General features: G+C 37.5%; 1 protein-coding gene across 2 annotated transcripts in view; it reads right to left on the reverse strand.

Moving 5' to 3' along the window:
* The window catches only part of LOC113525264 (receptor-type tyrosine-protein phosphatase F-like), a 92,338-nt gene extending 79,665 nt beyond the window's left edge, over positions 1-12,673 (reverse strand). Inside the window, exons 1-4 of one of the 2 annotated variants that reach the window (XM_053242341.1) lie at positions 12,544-12,673; positions 10,292-10,428; positions 9,010-9,151; positions 5,604-5,792 (exon numbers count right to left, since the gene is read on the reverse strand). In XM_053242341.1, the coding sequence (XP_053098316.1) occupies positions 5,604-5,792; positions 9,010-9,151; positions 10,292-10,428; positions 12,544-12,667 (592 nt within the window). In that variant the 5' untranslated portion in view covers positions 12,668-12,673. The remainder of the gene's footprint in view (positions 1-5,603; positions 5,793-9,009; positions 9,152-10,291; positions 10,429-12,543) is intronic. The other variant, XM_053242342.1, reaches the window with a different exon arrangement.
* Between the last annotated feature and the right edge of the window lie 7,219 nt (positions 12,674-19,892).

Here is a 19,892-nt window from a genome sequence, read left to right on the forward strand (position 1 = left end):
CAGTATAACAGTACAGAAGTATAGTAGTGTAGCAGTATAATATAGTAGTATAGAGATATAACAGTATAGCAGTGTAAGAGTATAGCACTACAGTAGTATAGCAGTATAGTACAGCAGTATAACAATATAAGAGTATAGTAGTATAGGAGTATAGTATAGTAGTGTAGCAGTATAAGAGTCTAGCAGTATAACAGTACAGAAGTATAGTAGTGTAGCAGTATAATATAGTAGTATAGAGATATAACAGTATAGCAGTGTAAGAGTATAGCACTACAGTAGTATAGCAGTATAGTACAGCAGTATAACAATATAAGAGTATAGTAGTATAGGAGTATAGTATAGTAGTATAATAGCATAAGAGTCTAGCAGTATAACAGTACAGAAGTATAGTAGTGTAGCAGTATAATATAGTAGTATAGAGGTATAACAGTATAGCAGTGTAAGAGTATAGCACTACAGTAGTATAGCAGTATAGTACAGCAGTATAACAATATAAGAGTATAGTAGTATAGGAGTATAGTATAGTAGTGTAGCAGTATAAGAGTCTAGCAGTATAACAGTACAGAAGTATAGTAGTGTAGCAGTATAATATAGTAGTATAGAGATATAACAGTATAGCAGTGTAAGAGTATAGCACTACAGTAGTATAGCAGTATAGTACAGCAGTATAACAATATAAGAGTATAGTAGTATAGGAGTATAGTATAGTAGTATAATAGTATAAGAGTCTAGCAGTATAACAGTACAGAAGTATAGTAGTGTAGCAGTATAATATAGTAGTATAGAGGTATAACAGTATAGCAGTGTAAGAGTATAGCACTACAGTAGTATAGCAGTATAGTACAGCAGTATAACAATATAAGAGTATAGTAGTATAGGAGTATAGTATAGTAGTATAATAGTATAAGAGTCTAGCAGTATAACAGTACAGAAGTATAGTAGTGTAGCAGTATAATATAGTAGTATAGAGGTATAACAGTATAGCAGTGTAAGAGTATAGCACTACAGTAGTATAGCAGTACAGTACAGCAGTATAACAATATAAGAGTATAGTAGTATAGGAGTATAGTATAGTAGTATAATAGTATAAGAGTCTAGCAGTATAACAGTACAGAAGTATAGTAGTGTAGCAGTATAATATAGTAGTATAGAGGTATAACAGTATAGCAGTGTAAGAGTATAGCACTACAGTAGTATAGCAGTATAGTACAGCAGTATAACAATATAAGAGTATAGTAGTATAGGAGTATAGTATAGTAGTGTAGCAGTATAAGAGTCTAGCAGTATAACAGTACAGAAGTATAGTAGTGTAGCAGTATAATATAGTAGTATAGAGGTATAACAGTATAGCAGTGTAAGAGTATAGCACTACAGTAGTATAGCAGTATAGTACAGCAGTATTACAATATAAGAGTATAGTAGTATAGGAGTATAGTATAGTAGTATAATAGTATAAGAGTCTAGCAGTATAACAGTACAGAAGTATAGTAGTGTAGCAGTATAATATAGTAGTATAGAGATATAACAGTATAGCAGTGTAAGAGTATAGCACTACAGTAGTATAGCAGTATAGTACAGCAGTATAACAATATAAGAGTATAGTAGTATAGGAGTATAGTATAGTAGTGTAGCAGTATAAGAGTCTAGCAGTATAACAGTACAGAAGTATAGTAGTGTAGCAGTATAATATAGTAGTATAGAGGTATAACAGTATAGCAGTGTAAGAGTATAGCACTACAGTAGTATAGCAGTATAGTACAGCAGTATTACAATATAAGAGTATAGTAGTATAGGAGTATAGTATAGTAGTATAATAGCATAAGAGTCTAGCAGTATAACAGTACAGAAGTATAGTAGTGTAGCAGTATAATATAGTAGTATAGAGGTATAACAGTATAGCAGTGTAAGAGTATAGCACTACAGTAGTATAGCAGTATAGTACAGCAGTATAACAATATAAGAGTATAGTAGTATAGGAGTATAGTATAGTAGTGTAGCAGTATAAGAGTCTAGCAGTATAACAGTACAGAAGTATAGTAGTGTAGCAGTATAATATAGTAGTATAGAGGTATAACAGTATAGCAGTGTAAGAGTATAGCACTACAGTAGTATAGCAGTATAGTACAGCAGTATAACAATATAAGAGTATAGTAGTATAGGAGTATAGTATAGTAGTGTAGCAGTATAAGAGTCTAGCAGTATAACAGTACAGAAGTATAGTAGTGTAGCAGTATAATATAGTAGTATAGAGGTATAACAGTATAGCAGTGTAAGAGTATAGCACTACAGTAGTATAGCAGTATAGTACAGCAGTATAACAATATAAGAGTATAGTAGTATAGGAGTATAGTATAGTAGTATAATAGTATAAGAGTCTAGCAGTATAACAGTACAGAAGTATAGTAGTGTAGCAGTATAATATAGTAGTATAGAGATATAACAGTATAGCAGTGTAAGAGTATAGCACTACAGTAGTATAGCAGTATAGTACAGCAGTATAACAATATAAGAGTATAGTAGTATAGGAGTATAGTATAGTAGTATAATAGTATAAGAGTCTAGCAGTATAACAGTACAGAAGTATAGTAGTGTAGCAGTATAATATAGTAGTATAGAGGTATAACAGTATAGCAGTGTAAGAGTATAGCACTACAGTAGTATAGCAGTATAGTACAGCAGTATAACAATATAAGAGTATAGTAGTATAGGAGTATAGTATAGTAGTGTAGCAGTATAAGAGTCTAGCAGTATAACAGTACAGAAGTATAGTAGTGTAGCAGTATAATATAGTAGTATAGAGGTATAACAGTATAGCAGTGTAAGAGTATAGCACTACAGTAGTATAGCAGTATAGTACAGCAGTATAACAATATAAGAGTATAGTAGTATAGGAGTATAGTATAGTAGTATAATAGTATAAGAGTCTAGCAGTATAACAGTACAGAAGTATAGTAGTGTAGCAGTATAATATAGTAGTATAGAGATATAACAGTATAGCAGTGTAAGAGTATAGCACTACAGTAGTATAGCAGTATAGTACAGCAGTATAACAATATAAGAGTATAGTAGTATAGGAGTATAGTATAGTAGTGTAGCAGTATAAGAGTCTAGCAGTATAACAGTACAGAAGTATAGTAGTGTAGCAGTATAATATAGTAGTATAGAGATATAACAGTATAGCAGTGTAAGAGTATAGCACTACAGTAGTATAGCAGTATAGTACAGCAGTATAACAATATAAGAGTATAGTAGTATAGGAGTATAGTATAGTAGTATAATAGTATAAGAGTCTAGCAGTATAACAGTACAGAAGTATAGTAGTGTAGCAGTATAATATAGTAGTATAGAGGTATAACAGTATAGCAGTGTAAGAGTATAGCACTACAGTAGTATAGCAGTATAGTACAGCAGTATAACAATATAAGAGTATAGTAGTATAGGAGTATAGTATAGTAGTGTAATAGTATAAGAGTCTAGCAGTATAACAGTACAGAAGTATAGTAGTATAGCAGTATAATATAGTAGTATAGAGGTATAACAGTATAGCAGTGTAAGAGTATAGCACTACAGTAGTATAGCAGTATAGTACAGCAGTATTACAATATAAGAGTATAGTAGTATAGGAGTATAGTATAGTAGTATAATAGTATAAGAGTCTAGCAGTATAACAGTACAGAAGTATAGTAGTGTAGCAGTATAATATAGTAGTATAGAGGTATAACAGTATAGCAGTGTAAGAGTATAGCACTACAGTAGTATAGCAGTATAGTACAGCAGTATAACAATATAAGAGTATAGTAGTATAGGAGTATTGTATAGTAGTGTAGCAGTATAAGAGTCTAGCAGTATAACAGTACAGAAGTATAGTAGTGTAGCAGTATAATATAGTAGTATAGAGGTATAACAGTATAGCAGTATAGTAGTATAAGAGTATAGTAGTATAGGAGTATAGTATAGTAGTATAACAGTAAAACAGTACAGCAGCACAGCGGTATAACAGTATAGTAGTATCACAGTAAAGCAGTACAGCAGTTCAACATTATATCTCAATTCTGTCAGCAAACATTTCCTCTCAAATTCCGTAGTATTAATGGTACATTTTTCCGAAAAAAAAAAAAAAAGTTGATTTTGCAGTTTGTCCACAAACCAGCACACTGCATGTGGGAGTCACTGAGGGGAAAAGCCGGCGCTACACTGATGTCAGAACCCAGGCCAGTTATCACACAACTCACCACTTTACAGACCTACATGCCTACAAAATACTTTCTTTCTTTTTTCCTCTCCTGCTAATTCACTGCAAATCACAACAGGGGTTTATATTAATGCGCTCATTCTAATACCTTATCATTTCTATAGTAACATCGTCTCATTTGCAGGGACTTCGTTAACATGCTGAAATTTTCTGTAAGGAGATGTTTATTTACTTAACCTTTATAGAAGGAGTCTGCAGTGTCAGCGCTTCGTAACAGTCGGATGTAAAGCTGTAACTTTTCAAACATCTTCAGGAAAGAGTTGTTTACGCTTTCTCGGTTCTGTTTTTTTTTTATCAACTTCAAGTGAGAGAAAAAAGCAAGGTTGGTGAGGGAGCGACTGTTTATAGCTGCTACCTGAGCACCGCCCACCCCCACCCCCCCATTCTGCGTCCTGATTGGTCACATTTGACTTCATGCTGTGATTTTTTAAAAATTTAAATATTTTTTTTTCCACTATCTTTTTTTTTGTTTTATAGGGTTTTATAAAATACAGAACATTTCTCCATATACACAGGACGCCAAAAAATTGATCAGTTGACACAAATTATCAAATTTGCAATGAACTAGCAATTAATTTGTTCACTAGTAAACACGCAAACTTTTTTTTAACTTAAGGAATTTGCACTACAACAAAAAAAAAGGTGATAGAAACAGAATTTTAAATCGATTTACATTCACATAGGATCCTGTATTGATGGCTGGCGATGATTTTTCGGGAGGTTTTGAATGAGATGACTCGTATGTGATGGATGTGTGCTTATACAAAATGACACTGTTTATCCTTCTGATCAACTGTCCTAATGTTTGAGATATACATTTAGATGATTATTTAATTAAATGAGATCATCGCTCTGACCTGGGACGATGTTACATTTTTTTTTCCGCCAAAATAAAAATAAACACACGAGCACCAAGACTCACACGCACATTCTGATCTGACGTTGTCATTCTGCAGATCAAACAGTTCAACACATCTCCCAAATATGGTTTCCATTTAATAGTCATCGCTGAACCTGCACTTTCCTAAAAAGGAAAACAAAAATCTCACCTGGTAAAGCCAAGAAAAGTTTCAGAACCAATGGCAATTTCTGAGGAATTTTTGACGTAAACAATTTCTTCTGTTGATGTAAACTACTTCTGTTGTTTGATGTAATCAATTCTATTATTTATTTGATGTAAAAAAATTTGTAACGCAACTTAAAGATTTTGGTGTGAGAGATTATTACAAGAAATAAAAAAAAATATTAAATGTACGACTTAAGGAATTTGTTAAACTTGTACAGAAAGAGACTTTTATTTTTCACTAATAAAATAGCATGAGTTACACCATCATGCAGTTTTAACTGATACCTGAGCGAAGCTGCTTTATCTGTCCATTGCTGCTGATGATGTCGACGGGAAGGAAGTCCTTAAACCAGGAAATCTCCGGATCGGGGTTTCCACTAGCAGCACACAGCATGGTAGTGGTCTGTGTTTGCTCTACCACTTTGAGCTGAGGACCAGTATCAATGCTCGGGAAACCGGGAGGAATCTGATTCTCTGAAAACACACAACACACACGTTCAGAAAAGCTACACAGGCCAAATCAATGGCTGCAAGAATGAAAACATCTTGGAGGTGAATATATTTTATATAATGACATTATAAGATTATTAACTCATTACATACCAATAATTATCTACCAAACAAGCTCAAGCAAAAAAATTAGTAAAAATGTCTTTAAAAAAAAGAAAGAACAAGACAAAATATTAGAAATGTGAAATATTCAATAAAATAATAAATTAAATTAGTAAATTAGATCAAATAAAATGACATTTGAGATGTTTACACTTAGTTTCGCAGTGAATGCAGTTTTAACAGACACTGGCTACTGAGATTCCCCGACGCCTTTTGGATTACACTTGCTATGGATTTATTTGCCGAATGATTGGTCTTGGGTGGACTTTTGCAGCATTACTGCATGTTTTTTCTGTTCAGATATCATTTTCTTCTTCTTACTCCTCCTGATATAGTCACAAAAATCTGGATCCGATAAAACGGCTTTATTGCACTGCCATTTATACGTGTGCACAGGGCTTTGGAAAGTTAAATGAAGAGTAATTGGGGCATGGTCTGATACATGAATTGAACCGATCCTACAATTTAAAACTGATGCAGCTAAGGTATGTGGAATAAGAAAATAGTCTAGACTAGAATAAGAATTATGGGGATTTGAAAGAAATGCAAAGTCTTTAACTGTAAAAAAGGTTGGTGGTGAGTTAGGTGGAGCATATACATTCAATATACTTTTGTAAAAATGTTTTAGAATGTTGTTAACATCTGAAACATTGCGCCCACTTCCTAGCAAACACGGCTAATATTATTATTTACACACAGCAGTTAGCATGACGTCAGCTCTCTTACTAGTGACTGAACTCTACTTCGACAATTCCTCAATTAATGGCGATATCCAGATAAATGCTAATAATCACTCCAATCTTTAAGCATGCTTTCCACTGCATCTGAGTCTTGCTGCGTCTGCGTGTTGCTGTGTCTTGCTGCGTCTGTGCGTTGCTGCGTCTTGCTGCGTCTGCGTCTTGCTGCGTCTGCGCGTTGCTGCGTCTGCGCCTTGCTGCGTGTTGCTGCATCTGCGTGTTGCTGCGTCTGCGTCTTGCTGCGTCTGTGTGTTGCTGCGTGTTGCTGCATCTGCGTGTTGCTGCGTCTGCGTGTTGCTGTGTCTTGCTGCGTCTGTGCGTTGCTGCGTCTTGCTGCGTCTGCGTGTTGCTGCGTCTGCGTCTTGCTGCATCTGTGTGTTGCTGCGTGTTGCTGCATCTGCGTGTTGCTGCGTCTGCGCATTGCTGCGTCTGTGTTGCTGCATGTTGCTGCATCTGTGTGTTGCTGCGTCTGCGTGTTGCTGTGTGTTGCTGCGTCAGTGTATTGTTGTGTGTTGCTGCATCTGAGTCTTGCTGCGTCTGCGTGATACTGTGTGTTGCTGTGCCTCTGGGTTGCTGCGTCTTTGTGTTGCTGTGTCTGCGTGTTACTGCGTGTTGCTGCATCTGTGTTGCTGCAAGTTGCTGCGTCTGCATGTTACTGTGTGTCGCTGTGTCTGCAGCAACACACAGATGCAGCAACATGCATGTGTGTTGCTGCGTCTGCGTGTTGCTGCGTCTGCGTGTTGCTGCGTCTGCGTGTTTCTGCGTCTGTGTGTTGCTGTGTCTGTGTGTTGCTGTTTGTTGCTGCGTCTGTGTGTGACTGCGTCTTCGTGTTGCTGCATCTGCCTGTTGCTCTGAGTTTCTGCGTCTGCGTGTTTCTGCATCTGTGTGTCGCTGTGTCTGCGTGTTGCTGCGTCTGCGGCTTGCTGCGTCTTTGTGTTGCTGCGTCTGCGTGTTTCTGCATCTGTGTGTTGCTGTGTCTGTGTGTTGCTGTTTGTTGCTGCGTCTGTGTGTGACTGCGTCTTCGTGTTGCTGCATCTGCCTGTTGCTCTGAGTTTCTGCGTCTGCGTGTTTCTGCATCTGTGTGTTGCTGTGTCTGTGTGTTGCTGTGTGCTTCTGCGTCTTGCTCTGAGTTGCCGCGTCTGGGTGTTGCTGTGTTGCTGTGTCTGTGTGTTGCTGCATCTGTGTGTTGCTGCGTCTGCATGTTGCTGCATCTGTGTGTTGCTGCAGACACAGCGACACACAGCGACACACAGCGACACACAGTAACATGCAGATTGGTATAGACTTTTGTTTTAGAGTGACAAATCCATGGGACCGAGGTAGAGGAGCAGAAATCGTAAAATAACTGACAAAAACAAAACATTTTATTGTAATTATAACCTATTTGTAAAACTCGCACAGCAGCTTATCAGTATTAGTTTGTTAATTGATGAAATTGAAAATTCTATTTGGTTTGTGCACGAATAGAGTGCACATTTCCTACTCGTTCATTTGAACTGCGCTAGCTTCCGGAAAAAAAACCCCAAAAAAAAACAAACACATGCAGACAAAAATGATTTTCACACATAAAATCAATCACGACATTATTAAGACTCATCAAATGAGCCCTGTGAATACATTCTCGGATTATAAATGATTACTGCCAACTAGCGACAATTTAATTGAATAAAATATGCATATGTAAATAAGACTAAAACGAGCGTATATTGTTCAGCTTGTTTGATGAGCTCCTTGGCCTGGTGGTCTTTTTCCGCATCATCATGGAAACTGGAGCCGTTTGAGTCAGTGAGGAACAGGAGGTCACTGAACAAACTGCGCTCCATCATGGACGATCCGTCTCACCCACTCTACAACACACTACAGAGTCAGCGGAGCTCATTCTCCAAAAGACTCGTTACAGAGAACGTTACGGCGTTGGGGCAGTCGAACTCTTTACATCATAAAAACGTACTAATGCTAAGACCACCTGCTGTCTTTTTTTAAATAAAGAAACTGTTTCATCACAGTCACATTTCCCGGACTCCTCTTCCCCATCTAGATGAAGCCGCTTGTGCAGTAATTGAACCCTGAGCAATTTAAACACGAGACTTCTGATCTCTACTAACACAGATTTGTGCTGAGAAATTATCAACAGAACAAAACAGTGGTGGTGAAAAAAGGAAGCTGGCAGGCAAACGCTGTGTTCCTGCTCTCGAAGTCCAAAATTTCTCCTTTTGTATCTAATATACAGTCCCATCATGTATATTAGTAATTTATTTTTATTTGCAAATGGTAAATTCTATCACTGAGTAATTTTACACATTGACTTTTACATTTACTAGGAAGAGACAGACACTTCCTACCTTCCAGCACGGTGAGTCTGGCGCTGGTTTTGATTTCTCCGGCGCTGTTGGTGGCCGTACACTCGTAAGTGGCCTCGTCTTGGTGTTTGCACAGGCGATGGATACGCAGGACAGAGCCCGAGCCATCCTCAAACTCGATCACCTGCGGGACGGAGAGACGGAGGGAAGCAAACGCTGCAAGCTGAGACATCATCTAAACACCACAGACATGCACGAGTGAAAATAATTCAATAAAACACGAAGGTAAACACAGTGTACGCACGTACATACGACGGCTTCGCTATTAGCATCAGACTAAAAGCAACGATGTCAAAAAGTTACAGCTTTACCACTGACTGTTAGAAAGCACTGGCACTGGAGACTCCTTCCTCACATCTCCAATGATGGCGTCCTTTGCCATACATCAACTGCTGGCCCAGAGAATACAGAGCACCTCATCATATTTCTGCATGCACTGAATGAAAGGCTGTTTGAGCTCTGACATGACTCTGCATGTTATCATTTGGGACAACGTTGCCTTCCACCACTCTCGCCCTGTGAATGAATGGTTTGCAGCACAACCTCGAACGATGCAATGCAATTCCTCCCTCCATTCCTCCCTTTTCTGAACCTGCTTGAGGAGTTCTTCTCTACTTGGAGATGGAAGGCGTATGATAACCGACCATATGACCAGATGTCTATCCTGGAGGCAATGAATGCTGCTTGTCTGGCTATAGGTGCAGAGGACTGCCAGGGATGAATACACCATGCAACGAGGTTTTTCCCTCGGTGTATTGCAAAAGAAAACATCAAATGCAATGTAGACGAGAACCATCATCAGGAACGAATGGACTAAAAGTGATTTGTTTTTAATACTGGGTGAAATCTGTTCTTAGTTCTTTAGTTAAGTGATACCGTAAACAACGCAATACAAAACTGTACCATAATGAATGTCTGAATCTGTCTTAGGTCTTGCATGTAAACAACAGTTCATGGGTATGGAAAGACCTGCACAGTTCATGGGTATGGAAAGACCTGCACACAAGAAAAAGACCTTCTTGGAAAATGTCTCTTTTTTACAGTTAGCTCTGGTAAAATCACCTTTGGAGAAAAGAGTCCTGCCAGCCAATCAGAGATGAGTATTTTCCACAGCAGTGTTACTGTTACCACCACAAAACAGATTAGTTTCAGCACATGCTGAAGTGTTTTATTACTCTTATACTACTGCAACTGGCCAACAGTTAAAGTGAATATACAGTATATCGTACTTTTTATCTGTTTACAGTTACGTTACGACTCTCACCTCAAAGCGCGGAGAGCTGACTTTCTTCATCCATGTGATACGAGGTTTGGGTTCTCCGACCGCCTGGCACACGAAAGACGCCACGCCACGCGAAATCCCCGTGTAGTCCTCCGGAGTCTTGATGAAACTCGGCAAACCTGGAAAAGAAAAAGAGGGAGAGACAGAGCAAGAGAAGGGTGAGAGACCGAAACAGAGAGAGACAGAGGGACAGAGACAGAGAGAAAGACAGACAGAGAGAAAGACAGACAGAGAGATAGATAGATAGCTAGATAGAAAAATTTATTAATATGTACAATGTTAATAAAATACACAACTGAAAGATCAGTTACGTTGGAGATACGTTGAATTTTAAAGGTTAAATGTACGGTCACGCGCTCCTGACGTTTGTAGTTTGCCTCCTGTGGGCGTGGCCTGTCTCACTTTTTTTTTTTGTTTCAATAAGAAACAATAAGAAGTAGTTACATAACTTCTAAAACAGACTTGACTTGACATTTCACATACGGGAACTCCAGCACTCCAACACTCTGCTTTTGGTTTTTATTTATCTTCAATCTCTATTTTTCAATCTTCCTTCAAAAAGGCGTAATGGGGGAACCGTGTCCTGGAGAATCTGCCAGAATATCGATACCTGATGAGGGAACGTGGTGTACTCGGATGAAACGAAGCTTCAAACAAACAAGTTACATAAGATGTAGACTGGACCGACGCTGCCTCACGTTTTCATAGCTAGTGGTGTTTGTTACATCGTAAGCTTTTCTCATTCACAAACCTTCATTACTATGGTCAAATTTCAGTAGCCACGAAGGGACTTTAATGCACTTGGTTCAAAGTAACGATGACCGATACAGGAATTCAGAGACAATGCGGATGTCTCTGAATTCGGACTTACGGGACTACACCCAGCTGGAAGAACATCCACTGTTACTGATGTTTATTCTTATAGCAATTTAGCCAAAATATTAAAATATCAGAGAAGTCACAATACACTTTTCTGAGATATTTCAGGTATCAAGGTGTCTTTTTATAACTTTTCAATATAATGACTAGCAGCTGATTTGACAGTTTTCTACTGTATACAGTACTGTGCAAAAGTCTTGGCACCCTACTTTTTTTTTAGTACAAACTTTGTTATAGATGTTTATTTTCTGACTTCTACATTATTGATTCAGTACAAAAACATTTTAGATTCCAAACATTAGTTTTCCAGCACAAAATGAAATGTTACAGAAAAATGTTTGTATGTCAGTAAAGAAAGCAGCAGATTCCATAAGAGACACTTTTCAGATAAAAACATAATGAAGGCTGCTGGGTTTCGCTGCAGAAATAAGAAGCGAGTCGACAGTCAAAGTCTCCAGAAGAACTGTGGCTGCTTCTGCAAGATGCTCAGTAACACTTCCAGCTCATTTCCTTATAAAACTGCACACACTGCACCTCAGATACTGTTTATTTATTTAAAGTGAAGGATTGTCACATTAAATACTGACTTTGTTTCATTTATTACTGTTTACTGCTCTTTATAGGATTTTTTAAAAATGCAGAAACATTTAATTTCGTTATTTTTGAAGGCGTCTTTACTCTACAGCATTTCTTTACATGTGCCTAAGACTTTTGCACAGTGCTGTATATCTTTACAGTTGTAAAGTTTTGGTAGAGATACCATGTGGTGTACTTTTATGCATGTTTCGATTTTAAATCCAAATATATATACAGATATTTGAATCAATACACACATCCAGATACAAATACATCAATTATATATTAAAAATATTAATCAACTAAATCAACAAAGTTTAAGAAACCAGAAGTGCTCAAGAATAACCGAGTGGCAATATTGCATTATGAAGTATTATGGAGTCGGGGGCCAAAACTTTTGCACCCACCTTTTCTTCTATTATTCTTATATAAACGTATAAAATTTTGATTCATCTATTTGAGTTATTGTTCATTAAGGGCAAGTCCAGGCATAAATTAGTTAATTCTGAGGCTACAACTAACTAGTTTGCAGGTATTGAGTTTTTTTAATAAAGTGAACACACAGTAACCATGGAAACACAACAAAAGAATCTGGAATATCAACATTTTCCTCAGATATGTTGGTAAATTCCTCAGAAAAAAGACTATAAAGACTATAGAGCTAAAATGACACTTTATTTACATTTAGCATCAACCGCTAACCCAACTTCGACCATATTGTAAATGTAAATGGAGTACAGGCATTTTAGAGCAGACATTTTCAGCGCCGGTATACTCACTGTCGGCGTGGGAGGGAAAGGCCGCGTAGCCGAACAGAAGCAGGACAGAAAGCCAGCAAGGCATCAAGGGCACTGAGGGGCAAATATGATGCACCATGTTCCAGGTTGGCACTTCTTCAATCATAGGCTAAAACCTAAACAAAAAGAACACAACGTTTAATCGCAGGAAGTCGAGGGTTAACGAGGGAAACAAACTCATCAAATTAGAGTCAAAAACAGTGATTTACGAGTACATATTTTGCCTTATTTCACAAATATCTGCCATGTAAAAAAGTTAAATTTGAGTGTCATTTGCATAACTAACATTGAAAATTAGCATAGCTACAAGTAGCTCCAACTTAAATTGTAATTAATTAAACTTTAATATGGAGTTTATTCCATTATGTTATATATGTTAGACTTTTTTATGCAGTACAAGTTGATGAGGTTACTCGTTGCTAAAACAACAATGTAAAAACCTGGAACCGTATTCTCTGAAATTCTGTGAAATAAATGCAAATGAGTGTAGCTTCATATATCCTTAACAGTATGCAGTGTGGTTCATTTGCTGTTAACAAATCACTCTTTTCTTGCTAAACACACAGAAATTTGTTACGTAAAGTCATGCATAAACGCTTATGTTATAATGTTATACAGTATTAATGATGTTATAATATCTCGTCACTTGATGTAGAAAGCTGTTTCTCTGTTTATCCTGGTTTTTTTTGTAACATAGCCTAGTCTAGATAGATAGATAGATAGATAGATAGATAGATAGGGTGCCAATACTTGTGGAGCCAATGAGATAGATAGACAGATAGATACAGTGCAGATGGATACACTTGTAGAGTTGAGATAGACAGACAGATAAACAGATAGATAGATAGACAGATAGGGTGCCAATACTTGTAAAGTTGAAGACAGATAGCCAATACTTGTACAATAGATAGATAGATAGATAGATAGACAGATAGATAGATAGATAGCTAGATAGAATAATAGATGGGGTGCCAATACCTGTAGAGTTGATGAGATAGACAGATAGATAGATAGATAGATAGATAGATAGATAGATAGATAGATAGATAGAATAATAGATAGGGTGCCAATACCTGTGGAGTTGATGAGATAGATAGATAGATAGATAGATAGATAGATAGATAGAATAATAGATAGGGTGCCAATACCTGTGGAGTTGATGAGATAGATAGATAGATAGATAGATAGATAGATAGATAGATAGAATTGATGAGATAGATAGATAGATAGATAGATAGAATAATAGATAGGGTGCCAATACCTGTAGAGTTGATGAGATAGATAGATAGATAGATAGATAGATAGATAGATAGATAGAATTGATGAGATAGATAGATAGATAGATAGATAGGGTGCCAATACCTGTAGAGTTGATGAGATAGATAGATAGATAGATAGATAGATAGATAGAGAGATAGGGTGCCAACAAACATGTGATGTAAACATGAGAAACAAACATGTGATGTAAACATGTGATGTAAAGATGAGATGTAAAGATGATATGTAGTTGTGATGTAAACATGAGATATAAACATTGGATGTAAACATGAGATGTAGTTGTGTGATGTAAAGATGAGATATAAAGATGTGATGTAAACATGAGATAGAAACATGTGCTGTAAACATGAGAAACAAACATGTGATGTAAACATATGATGTAAACATGTGATATAAACATTGGACGTAAACGGGATGTAATTGTGATGTAAACATGTGACATAAATATGAGATGTAATTGTGATGTAAACATGAGATATAAACATTGGATGTAAACATGAGATGTAGTTGTGTGTTGTAAAGATGAGATGTAGTTGTGTGTTGTAAACATGAGATATAAAGATGTGACGTAAACATGAGATAAACATGTGACGTAAACATGAGAAATAGTTGCGTGATGTAAATATAAGACATAAACAGGAGATGTAAACATGAGATAAATATGACGTAAACATGAGATGTAGTTGTGTGATGTAAACATGAGATGTAATTGTGATGTAAACATGAGGTGTGGCTGTGTGATGTAAACATGAGATAGAAACATGTGATGTAAACATGAGATAGAAACATGTGATGTAAACCTGAGATGTAGCTGTGTGATGTAAACATGAGATGTAGCTGTGTGACGTAAACATGAGATGTAGCTGTGTGATGTAAACATGAGATATAAACATGTGACGTAAACATGAGATATAGCTGTGTGACGTAAACCTGAGATGTAGCTGTGGGACGTAAACATGAGATGTAGCTGTGTGACGTAAACCTGAGATGTAGCTGTGTGACGTAAACATGAGATATAGCTGTGTGACGTAAACCTGAGATGTAGCTGTGTGACGTAAACATGAGATGTAGCTGTGTGACGTAAACCTGAGATGTAGCTGTGTGACGTAAACCTGAGATGTAGCTGTGTGACGTAAACGTGAGATGTAGCTGTGTGACGTAAACGTGAGATGTAGCTGTGTGACGTAAACATGAGATGTAGTTGTGTGATGTAAACATGAGATAAACATGATGTAAACATGAGATGTAGCTGTGTGAAGTAAACGTGAGATGTAGCCGTGTGACGTAAACATGAGATGTAGTTGTGTGACGTAAACCTGAGATGTAGCTGTGTGATGTAAACATGAGGTGTGGCTGTGTGATGTAAACATGAGATATAAAGATGTGACGTAAACATGAGATAAACATGATGTAAACATAAGGTGTAGCTGTGTGATGTAAACATGAGGTGTAGTTGTGTGATGTAAACCTGAGATGTAGCTGTGTGATGTAAACATGAGATGTAGCTGTGTGACGTAAACATGAGATGTAGCTGTGTGACGTAAACATGAGATGTAGCTGTGTGATGTAAACCTGAGATGTAGCTGTGTGACGTAAACATGAGATGTAGCTGTGTGATGTAAACCTGAGGTGTAGCTGTGTGACGTAAACATGAGATGTAGCTGTGTGACGTAAACCTGAGATGTAGCTGTGTGACGTAAACCTGAGATGTAGCTGTGTGACGTAAACCTGAGATGTAGCTGTGTGACGTAAACGTGAGATGTAGCTGTGTGACGTAAACATGAGATGTAGTTGTGTGATGTAAACATGAGATAAACATGATGTAAACATGAGATGTAGCTGTGTGACGTAAACGTGAGATGTAGCCGTGTGACGTAAACATGAGATGTAGTTGTGTGACGTAAACCTGAGATGTAGCTGTGTGATGTAAACATGAGGTGTGGCTGTGTGATGTAAACATGAGATATAAAGATGTGACGTAAACATGAGATAAACATGATGTAAACATAAGGTGTAGCTGTGTGATGTAAACATGAGGTGTAGTTGTGTGATGTAAACCTGAGATGTAGCTGTGTGATGTAAACATGAGATGTAGCTGTGTGACGTAAACATGAGATGTAGCTGTGTGACGTAAACATGAGATGTAGCTGTGTGACGTAAACATGAGATGTAGTTGTGTGATGTAAACCTGAGATGTAGCTGTGTGATGTAAACATGAGATGTAGCTGTGTGATGTAAACCTGAGGTGTAGCTGTGTGACGTAAACATGAGGTGTAGTTGTGTGATGTAAACATGAGATGTAGCTGTGTGATGTAAACATGAGGTGTAGTTGTGTGATGTAAATATATACTCAACAAAGAATAAATGAAGTATAAACTTTTTTTGTTAGGGACTAATTCTTGTGGATGTTAACAATAGCGATAGCAGATAGAGAAAAGATCTAAATAATGTAGCCTATTTCATAACTAAAGAAATTGCTAACCTAGCTAACTCATAGATATCATAGACACCTCAACTGAACTAACGTTAATATCGAACGTGGCTTGGTAACTAAACAAAGTCAGGCTGTGCTCACATGTAACATCTTTTTCTGATGAAAACCGCTAGTCAAAGCATCTTAAATATTAAAAAATGCTTTTCTCCCTGTTCCTGCAGGCGTGTGCCCCAAAGGTACCCGGATGCTCTACTATTCCCAGTAGATTTTTGAAGTGTGGATCCGTGGACAATAGAATGAGAAGTTTGTTTACCTCTTTCAGTGAGAATAAAAGACAGAGGCCACGCCTTCTTCACTGAGAATAAAAGACAGAGGCCACGCCTTCTTCCCTGAGAATAAAAGACAGAGGCCACGCCTTCTTCCCTGAGAATAAAAGACAGAGGCCACGCCTCCTTCACTGAGAATAAAAGACAGAGGCCACGCCTTCTTCCCTGAGAATAAAAGACAGAGGCCACGCCTTCTTCCCTGAGAATAAAAGACAGAGGCCACGCCTTCTTTCCTGAGAATAAAAGACAGAGGCCACGCCTTCTTCCCTGAGAATAAAAGACAGAGGCCACGCCTTCTTCCCTGAGAATAAAAGACAGAGGTCACGCCTTCTTCACTGAGAATAAAAGACAGAGGCCACGCCTCCTTCCCTGAGAATAAAAGACAGAGGCCACGCCTTCTTTCCTGAGAATAAAAGACAGAGGCCACGCCTCCTTCCCTGAGAATAAAAGACAGAGGCCACGCCTTCTTCCCTGAGAATAAAAGACAGAGGCCACGCCTCCTTCCCTGAGAATAAAAGACAGAGGCCACACCTTCTCCCCTGAGAATAAAAGACAGAGGCCACGCCTCCTTCCCTGAGAATAAAAGACAGAGGCCACGCCTCCTTCACTGAGAATAAAAGACAGAGGCCACGCCTCCTTCCCTGAGAATAAAAGACAGAGGCCACGCCTCCTTCCCTGAGAATAAAAGACAGAGGCCACGCCTCCTTCACAGAGAATAAAAGAGACCACGCCCCTCCTCTAGGACAAATTTAATAAATAGGCCTGATGGAACTGTAGTCGGATCACTTTACTGACTTGGATCTTTGAATCTCATTCAGCAAAATGAAGGAACCTTTATTCTAGTTATTTTGTTCCTTGCATTCATTTGAGCAGAATTCAATTAAAATGTTACATTTTCAATAGCCAAATTCCCCCACCACGTCTAATGCGAACACTGATCATATTCCGAGTAAGCAAAAAACGATAATGCACCCAAGGACAAATGATGAGAAACAGAAATGATGAATTCACCACTCAGCTGCGTCTTCTGGTCCGAGTCATTCGTTCGTTTGTCACGTGACAGACGCACAGGCTGAGGCTCTGAAAAGTTTAAAGCATTAACTAACGCTTTATTACCAGATTCAATGTTATGGAAAAGAACCATCATGGCAGAAATTCACTAAATTATAAATTGTAAGAAATAAAAAAGTTTAACTGTAAGAGTAAAAAACCTAACTACCCGCTTGTCCATAAGGAAGGTTGGGAATTATGAACTAATTTCTGTATCCAATACAGAATATATGCAGCTGTCACGTCACGTGATAAGTGAATGAGATCTAATCACTTCCGTTTCCTGTACAGAGCGGTTTTCACCTTACAAACAAACGAAAAGATGAACGAAAAAAACTAAATGAACGAATCCCTCTCTGAGACAACTCGTTATTCCTGAGTCATTTAAAAGATTTGTTCAGAATGAAAGAATCGTTCATGAATGACCCATCAGTACTACTCCTCCTATTCAGGCTAATTTGAATAATTCTGTATTTCAAGCTGAGATTTATTTACAATCTATCTGGGTTTTATTTTTGGAGAAAAGGAGCTTCCTGGGACTGGTTCTTCCTCAGACACGTGCGTCGTCTTTGGTAACTTTTAAACAAGGCTCTGTTTTACCATGTAATGGTAAAAAATAAACGCTTTCGGTCATGCGGGCTTTTATTATTTTTACAAAGAGACACACAAGCAAAACACAACAGCCTGTTACTGGCTAAAGTACTGTATGAGATTTATGAGTAACTATGTACTGAAGATAAAATACATGGAATTGCACATGCTATTTTTGTCTTTAATTAATGACTATTTGTCAGATTTGTTCATTAAATTAACTAAATTTGTGTTACATCAGCCTCAAATCCGCCACAATAAAAGCTATAACGCAATAAAGCTAAACTGTCCGACTGACTGTCTGATCAAAATCCTTCAACAATCCTTTTAGATTAGCTAAACTGTCTGACTGACTGTCTGATCAAAATCCTTCAACAATCCTTTTAGTTTAGCTAAACTGTCTGACTGACTGTCTGATCAAAATCCTTCAACAATCCTTTTAGTTCAGCTAAACTGTCCGACTGACTGTCTGATCAAAATCCTTCAACAATCCTTTTAGATTAGCTAAACTGTCTGACTGACTGTCTGATCAAAATCCTTCAACAATCCTTTTAGTTTAGCTAAACTGTCTGACTGACTGTCTGATCAAAATCCTTCAACAATCCTTTTAGTTTAGCTAAACTGTCCGACTGACTGTCTGATCAAAATCCTTCAACAATCCTTTTAGTTCAGCTAAACTGTCTGACTGACTGTCTGATCAAAATCCTTCAACAATCCTTTTAGATTAGCTAAACTGTCTGACTGACTGTCTGATCAAAATCCTTCAACAATCCTTTTAGTTCAGCTAAACTGTCTGACTGACTGTCTGATCAAAATCCTTCAACAATCCTTTTAGTTCAGCTAAACTGTCTGACTGACTGTCTGATCAAAATCCTTCAACAATCCTTTTAGTTCAGCTAAACTGTCTGACTGACTGTCTGATCAAAATCCTTCAACAATCCTTTTAGTTTAGCTAAACTGTCTGACTGACTGTCTGATCAAAATCCTTCAACAATCCTTTTAGTTCAGCTAAACTGTCTGACTGACTGTCTGATCAAAATCCTTCAACGATCCTTTTAGTTTAGCTAAACTGTCCGACTGACTGTCTGATCAAAATCCTTCAATGATCCTTTTAGTTCAGCTAAACTGTCCGACCTACTGTCTGATCAAAATCCTTCAACAATCCTTTTAGTTCAGCTAAACTGTCTGACTGACTGTCTGATCAAAATCCTTCAATGATCCTTTTAGTTTAGTTAAACTGTCTGACTGACTGTCTGATCAAAATCCTTCAACAATCCTTTTAGTTTAGTTAAACTGTCTGACTGACTGTCTGATCAAAATCCTTCAACGATCCTTTTAGTTCAGCTAAACTGTCTGACTGACTGTCTGATCAAAATCCTTCAATGATCCTTTTAGTTTAGTTAAACTGTCTGACTGACTGTCTGATCAAAATCCTTCAATGATCCTTTTAGTTTAGTTAAACTGTCTGACTGACTGTCTGATCAAAATCCTTCAATGATCCTTTTAGTTTAGTTAAACTGTCTGACTGACTGTCTGATCAAAATCCTTCAACGATCCTTTTAGTTCAGCTAAACTGTCTGACTGACTGTCTGATCAAAATCCTTCAATGATCCTTTTAGTTTAGTTAAACTGTCTGACTGACTGTCTGATCA

This window comes from Pangasianodon hypophthalmus, chromosome 19 (genome assembly GCF_027358585.1).
Source record: "Pangasianodon hypophthalmus isolate fPanHyp1 chromosome 19, fPanHyp1.pri, whole genome shotgun sequence".
In the NCBI taxonomy this organism is placed as follows: Eukaryota; Metazoa; Chordata; class Actinopteri; order Siluriformes; family Pangasiidae; genus Pangasianodon; species Pangasianodon hypophthalmus.